General features: G+C 39.3%; 1 protein-coding gene across 2 annotated transcripts in view; it reads right to left on the minus strand.

Moving 5' to 3' along the window:
• The window catches only part of GALNTL6 (polypeptide N-acetylgalactosaminyltransferase like 6), a 436241-nt gene that overhangs the window by 16687 nt on the left and 405217 nt on the right, over positions 1-14337 (minus strand). For both annotated transcript variants that reach the window (XM_021552775.3, XM_021552857.3), the window contains 2 exons: positions 11482-11703; positions 4380-4496 (listed from right to left, as the gene is read on the minus strand). In XM_021552775.3, coding sequence (XP_021408450.2) covers positions 4380-4496; positions 11482-11703 — 339 coding nt within the window. The remainder of the gene's footprint in view (positions 1-4379; positions 4497-11481; positions 11704-14337) is intronic.

Below are 14337 nucleotides of genomic sequence, written 5' to 3' on the forward strand. Positions count from 1 at the left end.
CTTGTTTGCTCTGTTGGCTGCTGTTACTCTCTATTTATACTTGCATTATAGGTCTTCTAGAGAGTGTTTTCTTAATCTGTCTCTGTGTCCTGCTTATTTCTTCCATCTCCCAGAGTGCATTTTACATTTATCTGCAGTAAAATGCAGTGGACAGCTTTAACCTCATTTTCAAAGCAATTTCTGCTTTTCAAAAGGTTAAGTCTTTTTTCACTTTTCTTCATGTTTCTTTGAAGCATCATCATGGACTCCCTCCAATAACTTATCATTTCACAAGCAAAGACAGAAGTAAGATTTGGTACAGAAAAAAAATACACTGCTGTTTCTTCAGGAAAAGAGAAACCTAAGACAATTTTCCTTTAACGAAAAGCCAACAAAAGCCATTTTCTTTATCTTATCCTTTACCTTTCTACAGACACATAATAAACCTAGAGTTCAAAGTGATGAATAAGAAATACCTAGAGGAATGGTGCGGAACAGTGCTTCTGTGATATTCTCACTTTCATTAGTACTACTGCAGAGAGAGATTCTATTTCAGGACCAGCCTCATCTTTCCCAGTGGGTGGCTCACCAAATTTCTCATTCTGTGCATGAGTTGTGAGCTGAGGGACCAATTCTTGCTGCTCTCTGGACCTTGGCCTGAGGACTACTACCCCACTGAATGCATCAGTACACCTGAAAGAGCTCAAGCCAGACTTTAAATCAGATCATACTGATCCAAACTATTCCTCTGCTCTTTTCCACTCTGTGGTTTCTGAAGACTGTCAGGGGCTGTGTCCTGTTTGCAAGTCAAGACATGGTAACAACAGAGGGTTTTTATTCTCTTCCAGTGAAAACGAGGATCTGTGTAATACTAGATCTCAATGTTTAGACTAGCTTAGATTCTTTTTCCTCCTTCTTTATCCTCCCATTTTTAAAAAACAGATTTATTTTTAAATCAACAAGTATATCTTCTCCCTAGTGATATTATAAAACCAACCTTGCTAGGGACAGGACCTCAGTTTGAGGACTAAGAGTGAGAAGAGAAAAAAAAAAAAAATCAGAAAAAAGCTTATACTTCTCTATACACCAAATAAAAATAAGATGTTGCAGTTACAGACACAACATGAATGTGTACAATCTTTCCAATCTCATAATTCAAAGCTTTCCTCTTTTAAACAGCAATTTTCCTCTAGTTAAAACTGAATCTGGCCAATATAAGTATTATCTCTCCATTGCATAATGTCCAACAATGCTACATGTTATTAGCTGGAGCCCAGAGTATATAATGTTCTGCTTTGCCACCACTTGTCACTTTGGATTTCATTGTTCCTTTGTTAGAAACAAACTCTGTCACATTTTACAAGAAATGGCTGAGCCTTTTTGTACCCTTTTTGTAATTAATTCATTTTTGACTGCTTGTTGATCTGAAACAAGGCTTCACGAAATTCCCAGTCACATCATTAACAAACAGCAGGCTGATTCTTCACCTGCAACACATAGAGTTGCTGTTCATTGTTCCCTGCTGGACCCAAGAAACACTCTGTCCTGGCTCAGTGTTGCTCATTCTCCTCTTTTGCCCTTCTCTCATACCGGAGTCTGTAAAACACAGCCCCATCCTCTGTGTTTGCAATCAAACCACCCCTCAGCCCTCATGCTTTGCCTTTTCATGTAGCCGAGCCCTGTCATGCAGTAAGTGGGAAATACAGCTTTCCAGCTTCATTTACAATTGGCACGGGGCCTGATAGAATGATTGCCTGATAGAGCCATTGGCCTGGGACTGTCTGTAGGACAAAGGCCCTTTTGATGCCATTAATGCTTTCCAGCCTGGCAATATAGCTTAATTACTCACTGTCTGGCTGGGGTCTGTCAGCTGGCACTGTGTTTGACTGTGCCATTACACTTGAGGGGACAATGTGTACCCCCATCCAAAGATTAAATGTTACATTTCAGAGCTGGGCTCTGGCTTGAACCATACCTCCAAGTACAGAAGAAAGAGGCGGGCACTTGCTGAGCCATGTTAGAGATGGTGTCTGTCCACCCATTCCTTGGCAAGGCTGAGGAACTTGATAAGAGACAGTGATACTTGTCATTTTCCTTTGCTGTTGGTAATCAGTCCAGCACAGCCTCAGTTTCCCCTGAAGCCAAAAGCTAGCTTTGGGCAGAGAAGGAAGAATGCAGTGCTGTGACATATCCTCCGGTCTCCTTTCTTCCCCTCTGGTTTGGGGAAGTTTTCCAAAACCTCAGCGACACATCCTCACTTCTCACCCATCTCCTGTTTACCAGAAAGACTGCAAGTGCCCCACAAACCTTTTGACTGCTGCTTGCCCAGCGGGGCTTGCACAGCCCTAAGGTGGAAGGTCATCTTTCTCTCCTGGGGTCTGCTAAAGGGCTGTGCCCCTGACGTGGTGGCCGAGACTGTCAGCTTTTAATTCCTGCCCTGGTAACACGACATGAATCCAGTGGCACAAAGGATCATCTCTCTCTGGCACCGATGCGTGTTGCACCGGTCACATTAAGCTTACCACTGAAATCTGTAAATTTATACCAGAAGTTACAAGTCCGCCTCAGCGTCAATCCATGCTATTAGAAATACGATAATAAAATACTTGATACTTTCATTAATTCTGCCAGTTTCTACTGGTGTATGCAGAACTCATCGAGGCTACAAATGCCGTGAGAGCTAAAGAAGAGGAGCTCTGTGAGGCTGGCCCGGGGTTTGATGCCCCACTGACGAGTGTGACAGCAGTGCAGGGCTGGCCCTGAGGGGCGCTGGCCCTGAGGGGGGCTGGCCCTGAGGGGCGCCGGCCCTGAGGGGGGCCGGCCCTGAGGGAGGCTGGCCCTGAGGGTCGCCGGCCCGCGGCAGCCCTGCCGGCCGCGCGGCGGCGGGCCCGTTGGGCCGGGCCGCGCTGCCCCCTGCCGCCCGCCCGGCGCTCCGCAGCCGCAGGGCCGCGGGGCCGCAGCCGCGCCGCTGCCGGGCAGCTTTCCGCCCCTGCGGCAGTGCGAGAGGATGCGCTGCTCCCCGGCAGCCCGGCGGAGACGGTTCGTGCTGTCCCTGCGGCACACGTCGAGCACCCAGGGCACACACGCCGATTTCTCCCTACCATCCTTCTCCCTTCGTATCATTTCCCCTTTGTTCCAGCCTTTACTCTTTCAAATATTTCAAGTCTCCCTTTTCTCTGCTAGCATTTTTTTCTTAACTCACCTTATCCAACTTTTTTTTTTTTTTCTTCTTTTCTCGTATCTGTCATTCTCAGCATTCCCCCCTCCCTTCTTGAGGAGGGTTTGGAGCTGTGCAGATTTTAAAGCCAGAGAATGCCGTGATGGGTTTAGTCTGGACCATACAACTTCTTTCAATTAACTCCCTGAATTACTGTCTTTCAGAAACAAAACAATTATATTTATCTAGTTTTGGCACCCTATCCCCATGCAGTATCTTTGATAGCTATCTGAAGAATTCGTCTTTCAGCAACTTCCTTTTTTAGGCCATGTTGTCATTTACCTAAATAGAATCTTTCACCTTGTTGGTTCCATTCACTTGCAGCTCTCTTCCTGCATTTCTCAGTATCCTCAGAGCATGCTTTTTTGACCTCAGCACTTCAAATACCCCTCAGAACTCCTCTCTCCTGAGCTTTTAAGTTTTTACAAAGTGTTGTGTGACTGCCAGGTCAATTCTTCTACTCAGCATTAGAAATCTTTTACTAATCTGGGACCTTTTCCTGTGAAAGAACTCACTCACTAAATTTGCTAATAAACGGTCAGGTTGCACTTTTCATCTGGATTCTCCTTACTCATGTTGGCAAGACCCACAGCCTGTAAGTCATGATCCCCTTCCTATGAACTCACAATGGGTAAAAAATTAGAGCTCTTTTCCTCCAGACTCCTGAGAGGAGTTTTCTACGTAACCAATCTAAATAAAAGCCTTTTTTTAGTCTTTATAATTCCTTGTCTTTTGAAATGCTTTTTTGCTTGCTTTTACCCATTTATCTCACTTATGCCTCATATTTGTTTAAAATATAACTGCTTATTGAGATAAAAGCGTAAAAACAGACAATGACTGGAGCTGTAAAAGGCTTGGTACTATAGTTAAAATGTTTTCAGGTAACTTAAGCAAACTCAACATGTTTTCATGATACATTGGAGGAGAACAGGACCTCAAAAAGCTCTCTGAGCATTGCAATTACTTTTGGAAATGAAGACAGCCCAGGTGGCTGTTGGAATTTCTGAAGTTATGTTAAGGAGTATTTTGTAAAAGCCACTAAGGTCAGTAATAATTCAAAAATATTTCTATATTTCTAAATGATTTCTGTTTTACCTTAAGAAAAAGAGAAACTATCAGAAAATGTTTAAAAACTGGGAAAGAGAAGCAGCAATGTTATTCTCTCTTTGCACCACTAAAATACCTGTTCATGTGACCATGTTCGTTCTGAGCCGTCCTTCACACAGATGTCCAGCCTCAGCTCAGTCCCTGTTGCTCCGTGTTTGCTGTCCACACACAGGTTGGCTGCCACGTTTCGAATCTGCAAAACCAAGCAGCAACATTTCACATTAAACTGGGCTGCAGAATTGAGCTTTCAGTGTCAGGGCTTCAGGAGTTTAGCTCTGAAGAACTTGAGATTGACTATCTGTTACATAAAACTGGTAAGAGTTACTTTTTACAGGGTAAAGAGCTGTGTCCTGGAATGCACTACTCTTCATAGGAGCAGCTTCAGAAGAAGCAAAGTTTGAAATATTCTGCTTAACAAATGAAAGGTAGGTCTTATGAAATACCTTCATGCAAAAAAACTAAAAAGAGTTTGAGAAGTTCAAAGCTTGTCTGTCTGCTTCTTCCATCCTATGAGAGCAAGAGAGATCAACAGTATTGGAAGGAACTGATTTCTGTACGAGTCTCAACCAGACATAGGAGCAGTCAGCATGCATTAGGAATTCAGGCATGCCTTGCTCCAATCCATGCTTTGACACAATAACACCATTGTAGATAAAGTCACACATTACTCCCTGAAGTGCATAAAATTAAAAAGTACTTAACAAGTCTGCACTGAAACTTAGGCTTTTAAAAAGTACTTAACAAATCTGTACTGAAACCTAAGCTTACCCATGGAGGTTCCTCCTGCATGCCTGCTGCAAACATTGCAGTGTAACTTGTTCTTAAAAGGAAAATCTGTTCTTGAGGCTGAAACAACTGAGTAATAATTAATCTGTGACTATCAATCATACCAGTTATGTACTACTGCTGACAGATAAATTTTCTCTGAAACATCGGGTTGAAAAGTAGATTTGCCCACTGCTACCAAAAAGAGCAAAATCCTAACTTTGTGTTGCAAATCCACACACATTTCTCCTTGAGTTCCTTAGCTGGGATAGTTAAAAATCTTTTAGACACCTGCATAATGAAAAGGATTTCTTAAAGAAACTTACTCTCTCAATGAGATAAACAGAAACTAAGTAATCAAAGTGCATGGAAACATGCACAAATTTTTAATGTACAATATATAGAAAGCAGGTGCATATTTTGACATTCTGGATGCTACTTTGATCCTTTTTTGAAAGAAAACTAGATGCTTTCTAGAATGGAGATACAATTGAGTAGTCATTTGTGCTTTTTCATGAAAAATACCTTAGAAGTTGCTGCTGTTGCCATAATATGCCAGAGAAATGTAGACATTGCCATTGCAAACCTCACACACATCCAAAGGATGGAAAACTTCACAGCATTACGCAAAACATAGCAAGGAAGGGAAATCCTTGTGCATGCAAGACACATGCCAGAGCTACTCTGCTCTTTTTCTGATTCTGCAGGAGGGGATCGAGTCTATTAACCATGCTCAAGAAAGATTTACACAGATGGGAAAGCAACAGCTAGTAAGAAAATGTAAAAACTGTAAAACATAAAAACTCTCAGGAAAGGTTCCAGAAGGTGAATTTGTTTAGCTTAGAAAATTGCAGACTGGGTAAAAGATGGGGGAACATCAGTTTGAACCACCTCCAGGACCCTTTGATCCTTCACCAGAGCTCAGAGAAGCATTTAAAAAAAAATTTGGACCAGCCCAGTCCTAGGATATTGTTTCTTTTTTCAATACAATAGAAGTTGCTAAAGATGAGGTAAAACACTAGCTCTTCATACATACAATCCGGCACTGGGCAGCCCCACAATAAAAAAATGAAAGGCAATTCGTTCTCAACAACCTTCATTTTCATATTCCCCAGAAAAGAGGCAGGAAAGAATAATGAGAGGAATAGAATTTAATGTCCTATTTTTAAAGTTTCATGTGAATTGCCTTCTCCAAGTATATTTTTTTTTGGAGATTGTTCAATCATTTCTCAATGCACTTAAATTTCCATTGTATAGATAAAGATTTCTGGTCTAACATAAAATTAAATGATACATCAGTTCAGTTCTTACAGCATGCAAGTTAATTAAAATGGAACTGCTAACAATTGCCATTAATAATTGGGTATATTTATATGATTCAGAATTGTAAAATGACAGTGAATACACTCCACATCCAATTAACGCTTATTACATTGAAAGGCTTTCATAATTTTATCTCGATGGCATCACTCCATCCCAGTCTCTGTCATTTGGACTGTGCAGTAAATGTGTTCAGGCCATTTCTTGAAAAGGCTTGAGCTGAAGCTACATTTAGTTCTTTCACTGCTGGAATCTGTCTCACATTCTTTATTTCCTCCCCTCTTCCCTCTACTCCTAAAGATTTGCTTGAGTTAGTTTTGACTCTGGTTTTTTTGCATCTTACATTTTAGCTCATCCTTTTTTTGTTTCATCCTTTCAGCTGCAGAGGGGTCATGGTTGGGTTTTTGTTTTCTTTTTTAATAAGGCATTTCAGTCAAGTCTGTGCTTTTGTTCTCTGGCATTTCTGTGTGGCCTTGGCAGTCGCTAGAAACTGAACTGAGCCACCATGCCAGAGCCAGAGCCATGGGGACCATTCTGCCAAGCACCAGCACCACACAGCCTGCAAATCCCCTAAGATGCTTCCATGGACAAAGGAAGGAAAGCAGAAGCATGTTTTTTTTCTTCTCATTTATACACCAATATGCTTTTGAATTGCCTTGTCTCCAGTCACACAGCATAATGAATTTAGGATTTTTAAGGTTATGAGTTACAACTAAAAAACAAATAGATAGTGATCCTAAGACATTTCCAACATTCCTATTTGTGCCATTGTAAGACCAGTGATGAACAGGAGACAGATTTTATCAGCCATGCTGGTAAGGCATTGAGTTGCTACATACAAAACTTTTTTTCTCAGCCTTAATTGCCATCATTTGTACACACAGATAAGCATACAGGAAAATCATGCTTCCAAGGACTTTGATGTATGGACTGACAAGGATGGTAAGTGGTGATATTAAAGGCTGTTTCAGAATTAAACAAATTCTGACAAAAGCACAGGATGCCATCTGTAAGTCATCATACATACTTCTTGAAATGACATTGTAACTCACTACGGGCACTGTAGTCCTTACAGAGAGCAGATGAGGTGTAGAAGCATAGAGAATACAGCCTCCTAGAGCCCAGCAGTTACATTGACCAATATTCTTTTGTAATTCTACAACTTTACAACTTTTCCCAGGCAAATGAGTTCCTGCAAGATTCGCTGTTGAGGTAGTAGCTGATGTCCTGGCTCCTGCAGCCTTACCCCTCCTGCACTGGAGCCAGGCTGTCACCCAAGTATATACTTCAGCCTTCATGGAGCCTGGGAGGGGTGAGACAGAGTGGGAGAGCCATACTCCCAGGGAATCTGGGAGCTGCCCTGCATGCTCACCATGACATGAAACTCTCTGTGCCAAAAGCAGAAAAAAGGAAAGTGTAGCAATCTAAAGACAATTGTGTGTTCAATATTGTCATCTGTGAACAGTGACTATGGAGATGATATTAGGACAATGCTTATGGATACAGCAACAACAGAAGCACCTTGTACAATCAGTTTATAGAATACTCTCCCTACATCTGATTTAATGCCTTAAATATGATAATGTATTTAACTCTTAGAAGACATTAGCAGTATTCATTTATGTTACTTTTCTTTTGTTTGAGCAGCACTTAGAGCCAGTTTTAGTGCACTGCTTACATACTCAGATAACCCTAGGGCCATCAATGTCTATGAATCAAATATATAAAAATGAGCCACTTCTCCTGTCAACCGATACACAGAAATTTTAGAAGTATTTATCCTTTGTGTGAGTCATAAAAAAGAAAAAGTCAAAGGTAAAGAAGTTAAGCACTGCCAAAAACCTCACTGAAGAAACACGGGACTCTTACTCAGTGTGACATTGATCCTGATAAAAGAATTTGAACAGTCCAGCTGTGCAGCACTCAGTCTGTGCAGGGTGGGGTTATATCGCTTTTGTAAAACAGATGTGTGACACTTGCTGGGCACAGATTGACTCATTAAGGGTATGAGGATGACACATTTTAAAAAAAGGAAAATAACTGAAAGAGAAGTTAGTGAGTTCTTAGGCTTTCTTCTTTTTTCAAATGTGCCACTTGACTTCATGTGCGACATTTTCATGTCAATGCTGTAAAAATCCATGAGTTTGGGGCTGAGAAAGGAGTAGTCTCAGGTTCTACAGCTTAGCACTGCTGCACTGAGTCACTTCCTCATTAAATTGTTGAAGTTTATGTAACAGCAAGTGAAACCAAGATTAAATAATTCCCTTTTGACTGAGTAAAACAACTTTTTTTTTTCTCACTACAGAACTAATGAAATCTAAAATAAATGACAATGTCTGATACAATATGATTAATTTAATGTAAACTGTGTTTTCAAAGATACTGGAAGCTGTGATATCTGCACAATATATTCGTGCTGGATCACAGCTTGTAAATTCTTGAGTACTTCCAAAGAAAACACCTTGTGGCCAATTTACACCTCTTGTTTTAGGAAGCAGGACTTCAAATACATATTACAAATATATTATTCTGTCTTATAAAAAGCATGGGATGGGTATTACTGTTTTCAACTTGTACCACACGTCCTAGTATATTCAAAAGAGTAAGAACAAAACCTAATTGAAAACTTTCCTCTTTTCCACAGTGGAAAAGAGTACAGTTACATCACTCAAACACAGAACTGACAGTCTCACTAAATTTAATCTATCTGGATTTGCTGTTACATTGCTGTACTGCACATATTTCAGATGTTACAAGGCAGAACAGATTATCAAGGGTATGTACACCCTGCCAGCTACAAGGACAAAAGGCACAAACACACATATGAGATAAGGCCATGACAAGTGTAGAAAAAAATTGCTTTTTGTTTTCAAAATGTCCTTCTTTTCTATCATAAACAGATTTTTTTCAAGAAATGTAAGAGTCAGATTTTAAATAAACATGTTTGCAAAAGAAGAGGAGCTGAGCAGAGGCTATTTATGAGATGTCTGCTTTCACACCACATGCTTTTACTAGCTAGATACCAAAATACTAGAGCCAAACTTGTCAGTGTACTTCATTGTTTACTCTTTCTCAGACTGGCATAGGCAAGCAGAGAGGGTACTAAATGACAGTCAGTGTTGGCACAGATTTTGGTTGTATAATCAGCAAGGTTTCAAGAGCTGTGTGATTCTTACAAAGCAATAACATTACAGTCTGCTTCCCTCTTTCAGCTTTTCACAGCCATTGACCTTCAAGGATTTTTAAGGTTCTCACAAGTGCCAACAAATTAATTAAAACTGCAAAGGAATGTAACCGTCTCAGGAAAAACAAGAGAAGTAGGGCTGAAAGTTCTCTTCCTGTTATTTTAGGGAAAGTATGTTTTAGACAAAAAAGAAAATCTTTGGTCTTCACATCCTTCCCAAGAACTTAGTAAATACTTTTAAAGCACAGATTTCACACACCGTTGATATGATTTTGATTTATTGTCAAAAATACTTGGGTTTATGCAAAAATCATATTAAAATTGCTATGAAAAGAATGAATACCTGAATCACAAATTCCTCCTCTTTGACCCTCTTGACTGAGTTAAGGATTGTCCATCTGGCTAGAGAAATTACACATCTCCTGATCCTAGTCCTCCAAGGACACCCATGTACAAATGTGAAAGATGGTGAAGGAAGATCACAGTAGCAGCCACAGCAATCTGATCCAGCCTGACTTCTACTGATAAATTCCTTACCTCTCAGTACACATTAATCTCATAAAAGGTGGGCAGCAGGACCAAAAAGAAGAAACTTTAACAGCAAAGGAATTCATTACTGCCAAGAAGTAGCAAGCAGTTAGACACAAATGAATTTTCAACATCTGTAACTGATAGCTTATAAAGTAGAACTAAGTATTGCTAGTACCAGAAAAATTTATTTTAGAAATCTCACTATGAGGTAATTTGCCTTTCTAAATATAAATTCTGGAGAATAGCAGAGGTATTTATGTTTAGAAGTCTATGGTCCAGTATTGACTGCTGGGAATATGTAGACTTGTGCCTGACCTTACTGAATGTTTTGGTCAAAGTTTCAACTTCATCCTCTGATTTCAACTATGAATAATAATTTTATGTCAGCCCCAAGAACATCTTCCAAAAATCAGAAAAGGCTAAAACTCACAGTACAGATATTCCTATGTTTTTTAAAAGTAGCACAATACACTGGAAGAGTGAAAGCTTCTTTATACATCTTAATGAACTGACAGGAAAGAACCTTCTAAATGTGACCTAACCATGGCATGAAGCTGCTGTAGTTCTTGGGGGCAAAGGCCACAGCAATTTTTCAGTGCAACTAAGGAAGTAATTTCCTCTCCTAGCACTCCTTGTGTTCTCATTTCTTCTGCACAAAACAAGCTGTCAAAGAAAGGTTTGCTACAGCTCTGCTCTTCAGAAAGGTCTGAATGCAGAACATCTTTGATCACAGGTGGAGATTTGCAGCTGGCTGTTTGCTCAGCCCCTGCTCTGCAGTGATGCTCTGATATTGGCTTCTCTTTTGTGGTCTCCCTTCCCATATCCATCAACGGAGAAATTGTACTTGTCTGCTACTGGTACTCAGTGATGACAGCACCTACAGAATATATAGAACAGCTGAGGAAAATCAGTCCTTTTAAAAGGAAAGTATCCAGGCCTTACTTGTCGCATTTCACGTGTGAGCAAACATAACTCCATCTGCACACAATTGTCACTGTAAGGACAGAAGGAGGTATACCAGTAGATATGCAAAAAATTCCAAGCAGTGACTTCAGACCTCCTTTTTACTAGGGTGATTCTCCAAATCTAAAATCTTCTGCGACATGCAGTAATGAATGCTACATACTTTTTTACTCATTCTTGTCATTGTTGCATACATCGTATGCTCTTTACACACAAAGCTGTAATGAGTTACAAAAGCAACAGTGATAGTTCTAAGGCATGACAGTTTCTCATTTCAATAGATAGTTCAGGGACTGTTTAACCACTGTGAACTTCCTTAATAACACTACTTAACGTCAAGTTTACTCTCATTTAATAATTTTAATTTCCCACAATCTAAAATGTTAGATCCATTTAAATTTGATCTATTCCTCACCTCCCCCCAGGCAGCAGGTGGAGGCTCCACAGGAGGGTAATATTTGGGGACATCCCAAGCCACTGCAGCCATGAACCACTTGAAATCTTTACACTTAAGGTGCTTGCGCAGCTCCTTCTGGGCAGAGATGTCACCAGTGGAGAGATGTCTGTACTCAGGCCGTCGCTGGTAGATGTACTCTGCAAACTCATCCATCCACGTCTCGGCCACTCGCTTCAGGTTCTGTGTGGCACAAAAAAGAGTAAACATTAATTCCTATGTGTTTTGAGTGATTAATATTCATAACAGGGAAAATTTTAAACAAAACTAAACAAGAAATCGGCATTCCACACAATTTTTAAGCTTAGCTGGTCTCATTTCTCAGTCTTTAAACCTGGAAAAGTTCCAGTAACTGTATGCTATTGTTATTGCAGTGTTGAGCAAACACTACAGAGTACTAAGTACCCTGCTTTCCTGCTGGCTCCGTGAGCCACAGCCTTCTGTTTGTTGAACATCTTATTTTCCTTCACATTCTTTATCCATATTCTTCATATGGGTTTTTGATTAGTGATGGATATTGAACAGAAATTTCCTTTCAGCTTACATTGGTCCCTGCTTTTCCCCCTGTTATTTCAGACCTGCTAAGGTTAAAGAATGGTTCAAATTCTTCCTCCTGATGTATTTCACTTTGCATTTGAAAGGCATCTGAATTTCAATCTGCCATGATGCTGCTTAGTCACCAAGCAATTCCTACCTAAATTTTAGGGTGAGGTCTTACAAGTGAATGTTTGGGGGCAAGCAGCCCTGAAGAGGAGTTGATCTGAAGAAAATGACCTCATGGTACAGAAGCTACAACAACCTGTGGCTTTCTGCACTCACTCATCCTATGAGCATATCTAAGACTATTTAGGTTCCATGAAATTCCTTTCTGGCTGTGTTCCACAAAGTCCATTTTTGTTGGTATTTTATAGGAAACAGAATTACCTCTTTTGCTGCATAATAATTTATTCAAACTATAATTAATTAAATTAGTTGCCTCAAATTATGAAATAAAACAAATAAAATTGCAAAGGAAAGCTCTGGGTAGACTGAAGAGATATATTTTATAATTATTTGCCACCAAGAATGGGGCATTTTTTGCTGTATTTTTGTTTGTTTTTAAAATTCCTCCTGCAGCTCAATCCACACAAATTTATATGCAGATGTTGTAGTGGAGTATGGACTTGGTCTATTCTGTATTACCACAACTGCCCAATAACCTTTTATCCCACCAACAAAGCAACATCTCTCTGAATGACATTGAGACACTAGGGTGTTCTTATTGCTTTGTTTGTAAAAACAAGATAATTAAGTTTTATAATATTATTTTTATAGAACACTAACTACAAAATGCTGAGATTCACTCTGTAATAAGCTGGAGGACAACATACATCTGATTATCATCAACATAAGGTAATGCTTCTTTTCAGAACATTCTCTGCATCTAAGTAAGCTGGATTCATACTGACTTGCCTTCAAGATTCACTGGAAAATTCTTTTCCTGAATTTTATTAATCCACGTAAACTAAATGTCTCTGAACTAATAAGGCTTATCTGAATACAAAGACAACAAGACACAGAACAAAGGAAGTACTTTTAGCTGACACTGCAAGATAAGTTTCTATGTGCTTTCTCTCTGTGAAGCAAATATGTAAAACCTGCAGGGACAAAGCAAGTAACATTAAAGCAATGTAGGAATTCACAACACTCATATCCTTATTCAAAAATGATTTGTACCCCACGTAAGTTTGACTTGTGTTGTAATTTCATGAAGACCTAAATAATTTACAAGAAATTAGAATTCAAGAACCGGAACTGGGTAGGACAAAGAAAACAAGAAAAGAAAATTATAATCTCACCTTTCTGGCAGAAAACCTGTAACACAGAAATTTTCTGATACATGATGAGATTTTGTACATGAGGCAAAAAAAAAATATTATTAGGAACATTAAACAAAAAGCCAAAAAAATTAAAAAATGTGTAATTTCTAGCATATCTTTCACTGCAATGCTGTATACCTCATTTGCCACAATGCAAATGCAGTTTAAAACTGTTATATAAAATAGTTTTTTTGCAATAACTTCATCTGATATGCTATTTTCAAATTTAAAAAACATACTACAGAAAAAGCCATACTGTAAAACTACAGTAAAAAGTAAAAAGTTCTTTTAGGAAAGAAAAATCCAAGGTAAGTCTTGTATCACCTATACTAAGAGTAGTCTCTGATGGACCTTCTCCTTTAGATACTTGGCTGCACTAAAAGGATTGTATTCTGCTTTAGATGATTGTTACTAATAAAACATGAGTCCAACAAAAACCTTGATATTATACCTGGTCACTAACTCAAAATTCTAATTCACTGGTCAAACACTTTTTGTTTTCCAGTAACACCCTTATAACTGTTTGGGTTTCGTGTGTGTTTGTGTGTAAACCCACCAAACACAGTATTAAAAAAAAAGTCAGTTTTTCTCATGATTTCCCAAGTATCAGGTAGGACACTTTGGATAAATCTATTTAGAACTTTGCTTCCCTGTTCTTCAAAGACCATTCTTTCCATCATATGCTAAAAATTGCCTGTAATGAACTAGTATGTTATCCTATGTTTACACATTGATTTCATAAGCCAAACCCTTATAAGGCAGCCCTTTCAATAGGTTTGTTTTTAAAAATACAGACTTTCAATAGGTTTGTTTTTAAAAATACAGGCTGTTGATCTGCTAGCTCTAAATCTTCAGACTCCTTATGAACATGACCAAAAAGAACACTGTGTTCTGGAGTAGTGAGAAGCTGCTTCTGGGGCAAGCACTCAGCATCTAAACAATTCAGTTTTAAGGAGTT

The sequence above is a fragment of the Lonchura striata genome, chromosome 4 (genome assembly GCF_046129695.1).
Source record: "Lonchura striata isolate bLonStr1 chromosome 4, bLonStr1.mat, whole genome shotgun sequence".
Taxonomy (NCBI): domain Eukaryota; kingdom Metazoa; phylum Chordata; class Aves; order Passeriformes; family Estrildidae; genus Lonchura; species Lonchura striata.